At 34.1% G+C, this 17989-nt stretch overlaps 1 protein-coding gene across 4 annotated transcripts in view; it reads left to right on the top strand.

The window, feature by feature from the left end:
* LOC138710388 (uncharacterized) overlaps nucleotides 1-17989 on the top strand; it is a 92684-nt gene that overhangs the window by 11848 nt on the left and 62847 nt on the right. The window contains exons 1-2 of one of the 4 annotated variants that reach the window (XM_069841272.1): nucleotides 13402-13529; nucleotides 17330-17459. In XM_069841272.1, coding sequence (XP_069697373.1) covers nucleotides 17346-17459 — 114 coding nt within the window. In that variant the 5' untranslated portion in view covers nucleotides 13402-13529; nucleotides 17330-17345. Of the gene's footprint in view, nucleotides 1-13401; nucleotides 13530-17329; nucleotides 17460-17989 lie in introns of those variants that run through there. The other 3 variants (XM_069841273.1, XM_069841271.1, XM_069841270.1) reach the window with 3 other exon arrangements.

The raw sequence follows: 17989 nt of genomic DNA, 5'->3' as shown, positions 1-17989 counted from the left end.
ATAAAAATGAAACTGAATCAACAAAGGTTTCTTGACTAGTAACCGTCTACAGAGTTCAATGAAGATTCCATAGTTGGCACAACTGCCATCTAGCGTAATGGTGCAATAATACATTTGAAGACAGGTTTATTTTCGTAAGTCAATTAATATTTTATTGTATTGGAGTACTTTGTTACTTATAATCTTTATATACTTTCTTCTAATCGTGTAATAGTCAATTAAATCCCACTCGAGTTTTGATTTTCTCTAGATAAATCAAAACCTCTCCTGAGATTACTGTTGATAAAATTATTAAATAAATGAGTACTTTCAACCATATAGGTTATCCTTCACAACTTTTAGTATATACTGCAGAAACAAAAGTAGATATCTTTAAAAATATACTGCGCGACCCATATTTATATCCAACTTTTATTGCATTGTAGTAGCGTAAACAGTCAGGTTAAGTGGCCCATTCCACAGCTAAAATGTACCGTGTTCCATACCATGTGAAGCACAAATGAAGCTTTAATTTAATTTTGTTCTCAGTGCGGTTCGAAACATGTGTATTTACTCAGAAAATTTACTGGAAAATGTTTTGTACAAAGAAATAAATCTTGAAATAGTAACCATGGTTGTATGACTGACAAGATTGTATGTGTATGATCACACCTGAATTGCTGCTCAAATAGATGTGAAGCCAGGAAAACTCGGAATGTGGTTCCTTTAGAAGTGGTTATTCGAGAGGAGTGTAGTCGAGTGACAAATTATACGTTTGTGGTGGCAGTACAGAACGTTCAGCCACGTCTGGAAAAATGTGCAGCAAATTCTGGTGCTTACGTTGAATTTCTTCTTTGTTTTCTTCCGCTACAGGGATTAGACCTATTGGCCTGTTCCGTCTTCAAGGTTTAAACCGTCTGTCCATTTTATTTGCGGTCTTCCGACATTTCTATATCCTGTTGGTGCATAATCCATAATTTGTTTTGGTAATCTATCATTAGTCATTCTTGTAATATGTTGGTACCAATTTTGTGTATGATTTTTAATCTTTTCTTCTAAATTAAAGATATTTAATAATTGTAGTATATTTTCATTTCTTTGATGCTCCATTGAAGTAAAACCGGCAACACTTCGTAGGAACTTCATTTCACTTACTTGAATTTTTCTTTTTGATGCGCCGTTTAATGACCAGTTTTCTGAGCCGTAAGTTAATAATGGAACTGGTAGTGTCTTAAAAACTTTTGTGTTGAGCGCTGTATTTTATTTCTTAAAGTTCTTCTTATTGTTCCACACATCTGTTGGAATTTGCTCAGCTTACTGTTAATATTCTGTTCACCCAAATAAGATATATTGCAGCCTAAGTAGTTAAAGAAGATATATGTTCTATAGTTCCATGATTAATAACTATTTTATATCGCCTATGGTTAAGCCCGCTGAAAGCCATTGTTTTAGTTTTGTTATTAGACATTTTTAGATTATATCCTTCTGTTATTAGCTGGAGCTGGTAAGTTGCCATTCGCAGATCATCCTCAGATTCTGCGATCAATATTTGATCTTCTGCAAAAAGCTTTGTATTTAATACAGTTGTTGCTAAATTTATACTAAATGATATTTTATTCTGCCATTCTTCTATGGCTTTATTGAGGTATATATTAAATAATGTTGGAGATAGCGGGAAACCTTGCTTCACAATTTGGTTTACGATTACTGAATTGCTTTTCTGATGACCTACTCTTATCAATATTTTTGTCTCTTGATATTTATGATATTTACCAAATGTTTGGGATATCCTTCTTCATACAATATTTTCCATAATTTGTTCCTTAAGACCTTATCAAAGGCTTTTTCATAATCTATGAACAATATATATGTTGGGAGATTAAATTCCCTTCTTTTCTGAACTATCTGCTGGATCACAAAAACACAGTCAGTACATGATCTTCCTTTTCTATACCCGCATTATACTTCATTTAGTTTTGTTTCACTAATAACATTTAGGCGTCGAGTTAATATTTTTTCATACAATTTGTATACGGAGTTTAATAAACTTATACCCCTATACTTATTAGGGTTGTCACGATCCCCCTTTATGTATATTGGGATTATTATTGCTTTTGTTGAATTTTAAGTAATACTAATGACTGTACTATTGTTTCATTCTTATTTGATTCTCTCATTTAAGTAATTAAATGTGTAATAAATGGATGAAAAGTTGGATATAAATATGAGTTGCCCTGTATCTAGGCTACCGAGAAACATTAAATTTTGTAAAATAATAATGGTCCTTACTTATAGGCTTATACATTCCGTCCGAATTAAAACCTTTCTGCCAAGCGGTAATTTTAACCGCACCCAGCTGCGCTTCCGGATTCCGTCATGCGCTCCTTAAGGTAGTCCTAAATTATGTTTTGATAGACGTTCATTACTACAATTGAGGAGGTCAGAAGCAAAGAGGTACAATTACACGAGTTAAGTGCATCCAGAGCAAGTTAAAGCATATAAAATATTAGTGGCAAAGGGATATATCTTTTAACAGTTCATTGTCGCCCTCACATAAGCCCGCCATTGGTCCCTATCCTGAGCAAGATTAAACCAGCTTCTATCATCATATCCCACCTCCCTCAAATTCATTTTAATATTACCCTCCCATCTACGTCTCGGCCTCCCTAAAGGTATTTTTCCCTCCGGTCTCCCAACTAACACTCTATATGCATTTCTGGATTCGTCCATACGTGCTACATGCCCTGCCCATCTCAAACGTCTGCATTTAATGTTCCTAATTATGTCAGGTGAAGAATACAATGCATGCAGTTCTGCGTTGTGCAACTTTCTCCATTCTCCTGTAACTTCATCCCTCTTAGCCCCAAATGTTTTCCTAAGAACCTTATTCTCAAACACCCTTAATCTCTGTTCCTCTCTCAAAGTGAGAGTCCAAGTTTTACAACCACAAAGAACAACCAGTAATATAACTGTTTTATATATTCTAACTTTCAGATTTTTTGACAGCAGATTGGATGACAAAACTTCTCAACCGAATAATAACATGCATTTCCCATATTTATTCTGCTTTTAATTTTGTAACCGCATCACATGCTAAATTTCAAATAAAAAAATTTCACTGAATTTACGAAAGCTTAAGTACTTTCAACTCTATTTTCTAAGAAATAACTTAAGTGCACTTATATCCCTTTGCTTTTGGCCCCCTCATTTAATTTTATTATTACATTAAAAATAATCAAACATCCAAATTAAGTTCAAGACCTCAACACCTCAAGGGCCCCCCCCCAAAAAAATTTCACATCTGCAACGGAAGTTGCTTATTATACGGTCCAATATCTCTCTTCTTACGTTGTGAATTTTTCGGCGTATATATTTGTGCCGTTGCATCAGGGTACGGAAATTTTCCTGTAGCCTACAATTCGTCTTCAATCCTACCCCAAAGGAAAGAATGACAAGGGTCTAAGTCTGCAGATCGAGATAACCGATTATTGCATAATCTGTCACTCAATACATTTCGTACGTCTATGGTATCCTGTGACACACAAGTCAGTTGACAAATGGTAAACGTTACATGAATTGGAAGTACTTATTGTATACAGTATGTTCAGTACCACAAATGTTCAAAATGTGCTCCATTTACTTGAAGCCAGTGCCTCACTCGATTCTGACATTCTTCTGTCACGCTTAAAAGTGTTGCAGGTCGGATGTGCTGGATAGCATGAGTGATTCTTTGTTTCAAGGCATCTATAGGGGAATATGGGGCAGGACGGGGTATAGCCTCTATCTTCCCAACAAGTAGTGCAATCTACCAATTTTTTTTAGAACTTCGTCAACTCATGTAAATATATCATCACACAACACTTACTGCCATCCCTTGCATCTGTTGTATGTTATTCGGTTGCTGCATCATATTGTATCATTCATTTGCAACTTTAAAGTGTTCTCTTGTCACACGTAAGTAGAAATGAGATTTATTTAGATAATCTATTTTAATGTCATGTTATAGAGTGCTTACCTGGCTTTTAATTCCGAAACTTTCTTAAATTTCGTGCGTTATTTTCCCTGCCAATACCTCATAACTTAGAAATTGTGACTGTGGGGCAAAACTGGGTGGGGTATAACAGGGCAGTACCCCGTCCTGCCTCATGTCATATTTAATTAAATGTCACCTCTTGTAATGGGTAGTTCGTTCTATTGTTTGTCAGAAGAAGGTTGGATTAGATGCGTATCATGTCTGAAATGAGCTCACAATTGTTGCGCAGGAGTAGACAGTGAAGACGAGGATGCCACGCACATTCGCGTATTTTTCGAATGGCTTTTTCTCAAGTAAACTTGTAAAATGTTGTAGTATTCACCCATTCAGTATATAATTTTTGTCACTTTTGCCATTTAATTATTACAAAAAATAGATACCCCATTTTGCACCATACGTGGGGCAGAACGGGGCAAAACACACATTTCGAAAAACCAATTTATTTTAAGGTTATAATGACCGGATTTCACTCTAAGTACATATTTTTTTACTTGTTTACAGTGTAATAAAAGCATATATGTCATAAAACCCATACATTTACATTATTTGATACCAAATAAAGCATTCAAACATTAACTACGCCGTCCTGCCCCATGTTCCCCTATATCGATGGCTGAGAACCAGGCTGTTCTAAGTCCAATGTTTTATAAGAAATAAATCTGTGTTTCATTGTGTTCCAGTTCTTGTCTGCATATATGAATCGAACAAAATTGTAAATATTCCTCTCCATAAGTTTGCTATGAAGCTATTCCAAATTGTTTCATTAAGCTTTGAATGTCAGGAGCTCAAAACAGCTCTTATGACAAAAAAACAGTAAAATGGACTTGGACCAGTCTGGTTCTGCGCTATCGATATGTAGACTCTGTCTTAAAAACGTGCCGTTTCACAAATACCCATAGAAAGAAGTCAATGACTGAGGTCCACCTCGTTCAACCCAGTGCACACCGAATCTTGTTTAGTTTCTGACGAAGTGTCAGCGCATAATGTGCCGTGGCTCCATCTTGTTGAAACCACATTCTTATCCGTTTGTTCAGTGGCAAATCATACAGGAACTCCATTATAGTGCGTCCAGCAATTCCCTTTATGTATGTTGGTTTACAGTTCCCTCAAATAAATATGCTTCCACAACCATATCACCTAGTACTCCACACCACACCAAAACTTTTGGAGCACTAGGGTTGTTAGCTTCATGCATCCATCTTGAGTTTTTTTTTTTGGGCCAGTATCGTGCATTTTGTGTATGATCGTGTCCATCCAGAAATAATAAACATGCGTCACTGAACAGAACATTCTGAAGGAAGGATTGATCAGTAACCAAACGCTGTGTGAATCAGTTGAAGTATGTTCGCCTTGAATGGATCCTCTTCTTGTATTGTGCGTCAATGCTGTAATTTGTAGGTGTGAAAACGTGCAGATTTCAATAGGGTTGTTAGCTTCATGCATCCATCTTGAGTTTTCTTTGGATCAGTATCGTGCATTTTGTTTATGATCGTGTCCATCCAGAAATAATAAACATGCGTCACTGAACAGAACATTCTGAAGGAAGGATCGATCAGTAACCAAACGCTGTGTGAATCAGTTCAAGTATGTTTGTCTTGAGTGGATCCTCTTCTTGCATTGTGCGTCAATGCTGTAATTTGTAGGTGTGAAAACGTGCAGATTTCAATAATCTCCACACAGATTCTCTACTGATAGCACTTTCTCTAGCCACTGACCTGTACGGCTGGACGTCATTTTCGCAATCACGTCTATTGAATACTGCCCGTCAGTAGCAGGTTGGGACAACCAATTCGTTTCTTGTCGAGTACACTGAAATTTGCTTTAAATTTATGCAATAGGCTTAATTTTGACACATTTTGGTATGATGGTTTCGGAATGTGAGGATGACGACGATGAAATTCGTTTTCAGTTTCTCTTGTCCTGTGATTTTCCCCACAGAGCAGTACCGGTACTACAGTAGAGCGTCTCGTTTAGGCACAGTGAAAACGTAAACAAAGTGCAGGTAACGTGTGGGGGAGGACGAGCCGTACGATAAACACGAGGGATGCACAAGGTTTTAGTTACAACATTTATGGCGGAGCATTAATTGAAATTATATTTTCCAAAAACACACAAAACAAAAGAACACAAATTGCATAACTTTATCATATACACATTTTAACAAACAAGCAATTGTGACGTTGAAATAATTCAATATAACAAATCAAATTACTACTTATATGACGTTGCTTTCAAGCAGAATTTTTTGCGGACATGAATTTCATTCTGTGTATGACTAACATAACTTCTGTGGCCGAATTAACAAAACTACAGTATAATGGTCTGAAGTGACAACACTATTTACTAAACATAATAATTATCCCTTCTCAAAAGTCAATTTATTCAGGTACAGTACTGTATATGTTTCATTCTCTGTACAATTAAGCATTAAACCTAAGATGACAAATCCAAATGAGAAATGGACAAAGGAACTTTTTGGAAGTAAATACCACATTCTTCATAAGCTCCGCCATTGGAGAAGATTTCATTTGTTCCTGTACTGATGACTGCTGCTATAGTCAGCCATGATTGATTTTCTGTTGTGAATAAGGGGCATTTTGAATCTGTTCGTAATTTTCAAATGATTTTTATTCATGTTTAAGTGCGTTTTGGAACTGTAAGATGTCCATATTTAGATAGAGAATGATCATCTAAATGGAGGAATACCAATATCTCAATTTCGAAAATTTATGGACAAGGGCTATGAATGTGCTAATGCCAGTTGTATTTCACTTTGCCATTCCTTCCAAGCATTCAGTTGTGGTTTACTTTCAAAACCTTAAAAACTCATCTATGGTGTTTCCAGGTGTACTTATTTTCCTCACTTTTCCAACTGTGAAATTCTGTTTTCGTCTCAAGAAAGAGTCATTTGTGCTTTTAGCATGTGTACTTTGTTTTTGTCATTTTACAAGTATCCAGATTTGTTTTCCTCTGAAGAACTTAAAAACAGATCTCTGCGATTACCAGGCGTACATTTTATTTTTACCACTCTTTGCAAGTCTCTACTTAATTTCTTCCAAAACTATATCCCTTCAATTGAACGTTCTTATATCTTCATAATTAAAACCTATATTCATGTAGACTAAATAAAATGTAACTACTATAGATCTACTAGTTTTACATTTGGTTGAGAAGGTACGAATGTTTATTTTGTTGAATGTTGTTGAGGCACGAAAACGCAAATGAAAATTTGAACAGACCTCAAGTTTTTACAGACATACGCTAACAACAGCTCTTGTCACGGAGTTTCGACAGAACACATGTCGACAGCTCACTATTTGCTTGGCCTGATTACATGTAACAGCATATGTAATGCTGTGAAAGATGTGCTGATGAAAGCGACGATTCATTGGTTCTCCGCGAGTTTCTCTGACATACAGGCATACACTCACGTTCACGCAATATAAATCAATCCCAATACCATCACGTCATCTTGTGACAGCTTAAAAGTCGAGTGCACGTACATAAGAGATGAACTTTTATTATTTGGCTGTTTCCGAGTATCCATTCTTTTTGTGGTCGACCTTATGCCATTCTTATAATTTTGATTAGTATTCCTTGTTTCATAGATTCATTCATTCATTCATTCATAATGTTATGTCCAAGTGCAGGTCTTTCACTCCAAACTCAGCTTTCTCCAACCTTTTGTATTTTCTGCCTACTTCTTTGCCTCTGCTTATGATCCGTATAATATCTTCATGTCGTCTAATATCTGATATCTACAGCCCCGAAACTCTTCTCCCGTTCATCATTCCTTCCAGTGCATCCTTCAGTAGGCAGTTTCTTTTCACACCGTGACCCAATCAATTTCTTTTCCTCTTCCTGATCAGTTTCAGGATCATTTTTTCTTCACTCATTCTTCCCAAAACACTTATTTCTGTCCAATTCACACGTTCCATTCTTCTCCATAACCACACTTCAAATGCTTCTAGTCGCTTCTCTTCATTTCTTCGTAATGATCATTTTTCTGCCACACTCCACAAAAAGCACTTCACTACTCTCTTTCTTAGCTTTTTTTCCAGAAATCCGCAGAAGATGCTCATTTTTCTATTAAAAGCTTCCTTCGCCATTGTATTCTCCTTTTGATTACCTGGCAGAATCTCATGTTACTGCTTATAATACACCCCAAGTATTTTCAGGTGTCCACTTGCTCTACTTCCTCATTTAGAATTCGCACGTTTATCTTTTTTTTCTTCCTATGACCAAAGTCTTCAAATACCTGGGAGCAACAGTAACAAATATCAATGATACTCGGGAGGAAATTAAACAATGAATAAATATGTGAAATGCCTGTTATTATTCATTATTAGTGACAATCAAAATTTATTTCATGTGCCGTCTATGCTTATCCTTATTTAACAACTACTGTATATTGGTTTTACAATATTTTGTTACATAATATATCAATTGAACGTTTTCGGCTCTATAGAGCCATCATCAGAAACATGTATGCCCATATGTATGATATAAGTACACAGTATATTGCCGTACAAGTAAACTCAATTAATATTAAATAACATGCTTCTGTATAAAATCGATTATTATATGGCAATAATTATATTATAAATACAAAACGGCTATGTAGGCCGTATTCAAAATTAAAATTGTTAATGTTAAAATTACATAAAATGCTTTAAATTATTATAATCAGAGGTAATTGTTGTCCAATTTGATGTCTATGTGGATTTCCATAATTTGGTTGTCGCATCCACCCGGAGGTTCATTGCCCCCCCCCCTCACATAAGCCCGCCATCGGTCCCTATCCTGAGCAAGATTAATCCAGTCTCCATCATCATATCCCACCTCCCTCAAATCCTTTTTAATATTATTTTCCGATCTACGTCTCGGCCTCCCCAAAGGTATTTTTACCTCCGGCCTCCCAACTAACACGCTATATACATTTCTGGATTCGCTGATACGTGCTACATGCCCTGCCCATCTCAAACATCTGGATTTAATGTTCCTAATTATGTCAAGTGAAGAATACAATGCGTTAAGTTCTGTGTTGTATAACTTTGTCCATTCTCCTGTAACTTCATCCATCTTAGCCCCAAATATTTTCATAAGCACCTTATTCTCAAACACCCTTAATCTTTGTTCCTCTCTCTCCAAGTTTCACAACCATGAAGAACAATCGGTAATATAACTGTTTTATAAATTCTAACTTTCAGATTTTTTGACAACAGACTGGATGACAAAAGCTTCTCAACCGAATAATAACAGGCATTTCCCATATTTATTCTGTGTTTAATTCCCCCCCCCCCCGTATTATTTATATTTGTTACTGTTGCTCCCAGGTATTTGAATTTTTCCACCTCTTCAAAGGATAAATCTCCAATATTTATATTTCCATTTCGTAGAATATTCTCGTCACGAGACATAATCATATACTTAGTCTTTTCGGGATTTACTTACAAAACTATCTCTTTACTTGCTTGAAGTAAAATTCCTGTGTTTTCCCTAATCGTTTGTGGATTTTCTCCTAACATATTCATGTCATCCGCACAGACAAGCAGCTGATGTAACCCGTTCAATTCCAAACCCTCTCTGTTATCCTGGACTTTCCTAATGGCATATTCTAGAGCAAAGTTAAAAAGTAAATGTGATAGTGTTACAGAAATGAATAGCTAAAATACTTATTAACTTGACATATGTTGGATACAAACGGGAAGGGAAAAGAGAGTCGGGAGTCTCGAAAAAATGTACTTGCAACCCAGAACATAACATCTGGTATCATATTAGCCAACTTGGTCTTTATAAAAAGGAATACAGACTACCTCTACGAATTTTAGAAATGAGAAATATTTACTGTTTCCCTAGGTTGGAAGATCTGATAATTACAATGATTTTATTATTTATAATAATTAATTCAGATTACTTCTACATATCCCAAAGCAAAGAACTCAATTTATACTGAAAATTGTGCAACTGGTAACACTCTGTTGAAATTAAATACGACTGTCCTTAAAAACTAATAAAACTATCTATATTCCATTTCCTTTAACAAAGAAAAGTTTACCTCCACCTATGAATAATTATCACTTAGTAATACATAATACTTCATGTAATTAATTAAAAAATAATTATTGTAATTGACCACATCTAACACCTTCCACACAAGTCAAATATTTAGGAATTATTATAGATCAGCATTTATATTGGGATAAAAAAATTGATGTTATGTGTACAAGTATAAGAATGACAAATTATAAATTCATAATACTTCGAAATTTTATCACTAAGGAGGCATTGAGAATAATATTTTAGCTTTAGTACAATCATTAATACAATATGGTTTAATAAATTGGGAGGGAGTAGCATCATCTGTACTTACTCGATTAATTCTATTACATAGAAGATTAACAAAAATTTGTCTGACCAAAAATATGGATTACCTAACGAATTTAATTTATACAGATTTTAAAGTATTAACTATTGAAGAAATACAGTATATAAATACAGTTTACTAACTTACTACCACAGAAATCAAATAAAACATAAATCTAATCGACATGAATATCGTACTCGAAGACAAAAGTCTACTTCCCCATTAATTGAGCCTAAATGTCATACAAGTGCAGCTCTTAAACAAGGTGCTAGTTTCGGCCCAAGACTTTATAATAAAATTACAAACCATTTTCAAAATTTGAAATATTTTAAAACTGAAGCTTTTAAGAAAGAAATTTATAAAATTATTCATGATATATAATATTAACAAATGTGTGTATTTTTTTACATTTTATTTCTGTCGACTATATTCAAGTTTTTATTGAATATCACTGGCTTCTGTCTGATTGTCAATTTATATTATATGTGTTTTTTTCTCTTTCTTATTTTTTCTTCTTGTGTGTCATTTATTGTTTTGAATTAAGTTACTTACTGTATTTAGTAAACTGTCCTTGTAAATTTTATGTTATATTATTGACTAAGACCACACTATACACGACCCTGGCTCTTACGGTAGTGGCTAGAAACATTTTTATTTTATAATTTTAATTTGTACTCATTAGCTAGGTAGCTAGTTAAATAAAATTGTAAAAAATAAGTAAAATATCAAATAATCCAGAATGAAGAATGCTAGAACCACATAAAATCATGCATGCGAGATGAAAAACAGCCACGAGAATAAATACTAATAATAAAATTCTAAATAGTGACGATATAATAATAATATAATTGCTGACGACTTACAAATATATATCTCTGCACCTATATCGGCACTAAATTACGCTATAAATGAAGTGAACATTGACCTAAAATCAATTATTTCACGGACGAAAAAGTTTGTACTGAAATTGAACTCAGAGAAATCACAGGCAATTTTAATGGGACATCAACGACTTTTAAGTAAATTAAACACAGATGACTTAACTCCTGTTAAAATGAGTGAAACTATTATCCATTTCAGTGATAGAGTAAAAAATCTTGGAATTTATATGGACAGAAACTTAAGTTGGAATACTCAAATCACACACACATGTAAAATAATTTTTATGAAAATTCACTCACTAAAAAGAATTCGAAATTTCCTCCCGTTGGTTCTTAAGAAGAATTCAGTGCAGTCGCTCTTGATGCCTCATTTTCATTACTGTGACACTCTCTACACTGACCTTAACAGGAGACTGACAGACAGACTACAGCGTGTTCATAATACATGTGTTCGATTTATTTGCAACGTCCGTAGATCTGACCGTATCACACCTTCACTAAATATGCTGTCCTGGGTCCGTCTCAAAGAGCGAAGAACTGTTCACTCTCTCACTTTACTCTTCGATATTCTTCAAAACTCTAACCCTAGCTACTTAGCTTCTCGTTTTCAACATTTGTCCTCATATCACGAAATAGATACTTGCTCACAACACCATATTAAACTCTCCATTCCTAAACACAGAACATCCTTCTACTCTTCATCTTTCACCGTCTCTGCAGCTCATCTCTGGAATTCTCTACCACAACATGTCAGAGACTATCGGACATTGTCTAGTTTCAAAAATAAATTAAAATTTCACTTTTTCAATGCAGATTCCTTTCAGTTATAAGCCGTTTTCTCTGCGATAGTTTTGTAAAAATATAGGCTATATATTTCTTTCCTTCCTTTCCCCTTTTTGATCTCTTTATCAGCCGATGAATTTATTATCATAGCCTTTTTATTGTGAATTTTATTTAATATTCGTATTTCTTTTCTTTATTATTATTATTATTATTTTGTTATATTCCATTTTGTTATATTCTACCTTACGTTTTCCATATTAACCATTTGTACTAAGTGAGTTACTTTTACTATATTCCAATGTATTTTACTTTCTTTTTTCTATTATTGTATTATTTTCATGTTGTTTAGTGTCGATTTTATTATGCTTCTACTATTTTTTTTTGTAATATGTTAGTATTCTGTTATTTAACTTTTTGTTAAATTTTAACTGCTTGTATACTTTTGTGACCTGGAAGAGTGTAAGAGAAGGCCCTATGGCCTTTATTATTATTATTATTATTATTATTATTATGGAACAACTGGATAATACACACGGCAGAGCAATATCGATAGTTCACGTTACTCGCTGGCCACTAGTCACCGGGCCGTACCGAGCTGTGCCAAACAAAACACAATCGAAATGGTGGTAGTAAAATTCGCGACTATATTCTTAAATAATTCACTGCATTAGTCAAGTGCAAGACTTCTGGCTTCTGTTGCATTCAAACAATTACAAAATACGATAATTTGGTCCAGGGAGCATCCGTTTTTGATGCAAAGATAATTTGTTTGGCTTGTTTCTTAAATAAAATTACGAAATGGCGTTCCTGTGCTTAACATTTAATAAAAAACGAAATATAGCAAAACTGTTTTGTCTCGAGACTCTCATCTAAGTCACGTAATCTACTTCAATATATTTGCGCAAATATACCTTGTAGCTAACAGTGGTGCTATCTCTCAGTAATGTTCAGAACGAAGGAGATAGAGAGAGAAAATAAACAAATTTCTCCCTCCAACGACGCCACACACCAACGTCGTGTTCTTATGTTGGCGAGATTGTGTATTTACTTAAATTTGGTGCTAAACGAAACGGCACGGTTCAAAGATACCGTAGGAATTCTCCAGTTTAGCGATTATTATTATTATTATTATTATTATTATTATTATTATTATTATTATTATTATTATTATTTACAGAAGTGTCGTTGGAATTGATAACGCATGCTGTCATTGCGACCTTCCCCCAGGCTTCTAGGCTTGCAATCTGCAGTGTACGTCACTGTCATACTCTGAAAAGTAGTTCAATGCTCACATGAAGAAACATGAAATCCTTCAGTTTTTTTACAGCAAGAGAGGTGTTGCGCGCACTTATGACATTGCGGTGTAAACAACACTTGGAGGCGACTTCAGTCTAATGCTGCAGCCGCCAGTCGGAGCTAGTGTTTCTCAGTGCTTATCACAGTTAAACTTGTGGAACTGAAGACAGAGAAATTTTGCTGCTTTGAAGTATGACACGTTTCTTATATTACTGATTGTAAGAGTGACAACACAATATTAGAAGTTAAGTCTGAGATACAATGTGAACGAACATTCCAGGTTAGAAATATAAGGCGGTTTGTCACTTTCGGTTTTATAATTACAGGATGGTTTAATTGTAATTAATTGAACGATGCTAAGTTATGGTATGTCTATTTCTTAACTCATAAGTCTTAAGCAATGTATGAATAAAACAATACGGTGCTGATTTTGTTGATATACTCAATATTCACTAATCGATTTGTCAGAGGAATACGAATATGAAAAACAGTTTTCTCGCAAAAATTTTACTATCTTGCGTTAATTTGATATCATATGAATTATATTCTTTAATACTTTCGCTTGCAGGAAAATGGTCACGATTGAATTACATTTGTCGTAATTTTTAAATAGTTTTTCAACTATTAATTATATCGTTGCATGTATTACACTTCTTGCAATTCACGACATATGAGTAATGTTGTGTAAAAGCAAATAGGTAACCCTACGTATTATTTTCAATGAACTAGTTATTTATTATGGAAATTTTACTTGAAGCAAGAAAAGAGATAGGTTTGCAAGTATATTTTGAAAATACGTATATACCATTATATCTCGTGACCAGAATATTGCACGAAATGGAAGTACAAAGTGTAACAAAAGTGTCTGGGACAGTGAAAATTTTAGTTTTTTTTTTTTAAATCCTTCATGGTAAAATCACATTTTCAGCCAAATTGTTAATAAAGGATTGCATCAGACACAATCAAATAGTACCAACACCTACACTATAAAATTTAGTATAGTTCCTGAGAAAATGGAAATTAACAAGAGAATAATTTATTATAACATACTGTTACAGAAACTTTTGTTACACTCTGTATAAAAATTGAAACTTTATCTTTTGAAGACGTGGGAAAATTCAAATATCTTGGAGCAACAGTAACAAATATAAATGACACTCGGGAGGAAATTAAATGCAGAATAAATATGGGAAATGTCTATTATTATTCGGTTTGGAAGCTTTTATCAACCAGTCTGCTCTAAAAATGCTAAAAGTTAAAATTAATTACAGAACAGTTATATTACCGGTTGTTCTATATGGTTGTGAAACTTGGACTCTCACTTTGAGAGAGAAAGAGACGTTAAGGGTATTTAATAAAAAGGTGTTCAGGAAAATATTTGGGGCTAAGAGGGATGAAGTTACTGGAGAATGGAGAAAGTTACACAACACAGAACTGCACGCATTGTATTCTTCACATGACATAATTAGAAACATTAAATCCAGACGTTTGAGATGGGCAGGGCATGTAGCACGTATGTACGAATTTAGAAATGCATATGGTGTGTTAGTTGAGAGGCCAGAGTGAAAAAAAAGCTTTGAGGAGGCCGAGACGTAGATGGGAGGATAATATTAAAGTGGATTTCAGGGAGGTGGGATATGATGATGGAGACTGGATTAATCTTGCTCAGGATAGGGACCAATGGCGGGCTTATGTGAGGGCGGCAATGAACCTCCGGGTTTCTTAAAAACCATAAGTGGGTAAGTTATTTAGTATCAGTGTTATGTACGTGACTATTGTCGATTTTTCAATGGAAAGAAATTTATAGGAATGTAACCGTGTATAGCTAACTGGAAATTTTGTACTCTGCAATGTGCAAGTGTGATCAATTTTACATTACTCTTTCTACTTTCATGTAACTGAAAATAAAGAAAGAATCGTTCACTTTGCTGAACACTTGAACTTGTAGATTTAGTGCGTCATTCAAGTTGTTGTTGCCAATGCTACGTCTGAAAATTCTAAATGCTGTTTGTTTATACTTAAAAATTATAGGAAATAATGAGTAGGAAGTTATATTGTTTCTTTGTATACAAATGTTTGTGTAAAATGTGTTGTTTCAATGCATGGAGTGTTGTGAAATGACGAGTTTCCAACGTTTCTAGAATGTATTATTTGGTTCCATATTTCCTTAAACAACTACTTACATTTTCAAATTTCCTATTTCAAATACTGTAAACTCCACCACAATCTAATTTCTATTCAGTGAAAGAATGTATTTTCTTTTAATTTAGTCCTTCACTCTAGACGGAACTGGCACGCATTTCTAATACATAGATAACTTTCCAATTCATGACACGTTTCAAATAGACAAAACTCTTATTATAACTCAACTTGATTATCGTCGTCGTTCCTACAATAACTCCTATGTGCAAATTATACAATTTTTCAGTAGGATAAAAAAAACACATTTATTCATCCTATGGCGGACGAACACAGGGGATTGTGAACTCTTACATTTTCGAAAGAAAGGAATATAATTACATATAGGAGATTTATTATTTGCTGTATCACTATTTAAGCTATTTAATAGAACAAAAATCTGAAATTAACATTGTTTTTCCTACAAGAAAAACTATTGGATTTCACAGTGTTCCACCATGAACACTATCGAAACCCCATATAAATTTAGATTTAGCCCAACATATTAAAAGTGAGACCAGCCAAATTGAATGTTTGTATAATGAGATTAGAAATTCATACACTAATCACATCGCAATTTATACTGATGGTTCTAAATCAAGTGATGGAAGTGGATGTGCAGTGATATCTGAAAATGAAATAATATCTGTTAAGTTACCAGAATCCTTTTCAAATTTTTCATGCGAATATATATGCAATTAGAGAATCACTACAGTATATTCTAAATGAAGACCATAAAAATTCCATCATATTTTCAGATTCTTTAAGCTCGGCGCTGAGTAATGTATGGACAACTGATAAATTAACACAAGACATTCAGATCTTATACCATAAACTTATAGCAAAAGGAAAAGAAGTTATTTTCATCTGGATACCCTCTCATTGTGGCATTGCAGGCAACGATGCAGCTGATAGAGAAGCCAAACAAAGCACCAAAGATTCTACCAACCCCGACTATACCTTCTTACCACATCGAGATTTCATTTCCCTCATAGACAATAAATGTAAAGAATCATGGACTACATTTTGGACTCTCAATCCCTCCAGAAAACTTTTCGAAGTCAAGTCAACATGCTCTATTAATATACCGATCCACAAGCTTAATAGAAAAGACCAGGTTTTATTATCAAGATTAAGAATTGGACATACAAAATTAACCCATTCCTACCTCATATCAAGAAATGAACCACCAACCTGTGAAACCTGTCATTGCTTACTCACCGTTAAACACGTCACCATAGAATGCCGAAAATACCACACCTCAAGGAAAAAGTACAACATACCAAACGATATATCTACAGCACTCAACAATACAGATGTTCTTCTACAAGTAATTCAATTCTTTAAAGAGATTTCCTTGTATAATATGATTTGATTGTAAAATTTATACTGTTCATATACTCTGTTTATTAATTTTTTGTTATTCAATTATTATTATTTTTTTTACCTCTAGATACATTGTAATATATTGTGTACCTTGTTTGTAATCATCACTGCTTGTCTTGTATTGTTCTGTATATGAATATTGTGGTCGCAAAAACACCCAGCAGTTATGCGACCTAAAATAAATCTTAAAAAAAAAGTCTGAAAGTCGGTAAGTATGTCACATAGGAGTTATTGCAGGAACACCGACGATATGAATATTTTGCGTGAAGTACTAAATTACTGCTGTTTTCGCTACTCCTGTCTATGTATGATTATATACTTCGAAATTATCTTTTCCCATGGTGACACATAATTATGTTAGTAGATCCACTGCATTCCGTCTGCAATCGAGAAAATTTCTTATTAATTAGCTGCCTCATGTTTCAGTAGACGGGTGTCCCAGATGAAGCTGAACTTGGAAGTTGTGTTCAACTGGATCGCTACTATAGCGATGCTACTTTGTTTCGCCACGTCTGTGACAGAAGTGACTGCCGTGTCTTCAGATTTCTCGTCATCGGTTTGTATAAATTCTGATTTAAATATAAGGAGGAACACAGACCTTAAACTACTGAAAAATTGGCGGAATTTAGTATTTTTTTTGTCAGCAATGAATAAATCTGTAACCATGACATTTTATATCATCAATATAGGTCTAGCTATTTCTGCAATTATATACTATTTTCAGATTAATATAACTATTACCGTTAGGGGTAATTATCAATTCAAAATGGCAGCTGCATTTCGTGCATTGAATGTCGTCTCCCTGATAAATTCCACAAGTATCAGTATATCTGAGTGTTTTTTTTTCTGTTTATTTGTGAACGTGATATGAACAATATGACGTAGAATCTTTGAAAAATATATTCAGTACAAATACTTTTATTTTAAAATCGAATGTTGTAAAATTGTAGTAGGTTAAACATGCTTTTTTTAAATAAACTATACCTCTTAGGCCAATAATTCTAGATAGGTTTGTTCACAAGTATGAACGACAATTGCACGAAAAATGTCACTATAATATCTTAAAAACTGATTGAGTTAACAGGG

This window comes from Periplaneta americana, chromosome 12, assembly GCF_040183065.1.
Source record: "Periplaneta americana isolate PAMFEO1 chromosome 12, P.americana_PAMFEO1_priV1, whole genome shotgun sequence".
Taxonomy (NCBI): domain Eukaryota; kingdom Metazoa; phylum Arthropoda; class Insecta; order Blattodea; family Blattidae; genus Periplaneta; species Periplaneta americana.
Note: the sequence above shows the minus strand (reverse complement) of the source record. Positions and strands in the feature narration are given on the sequence as shown.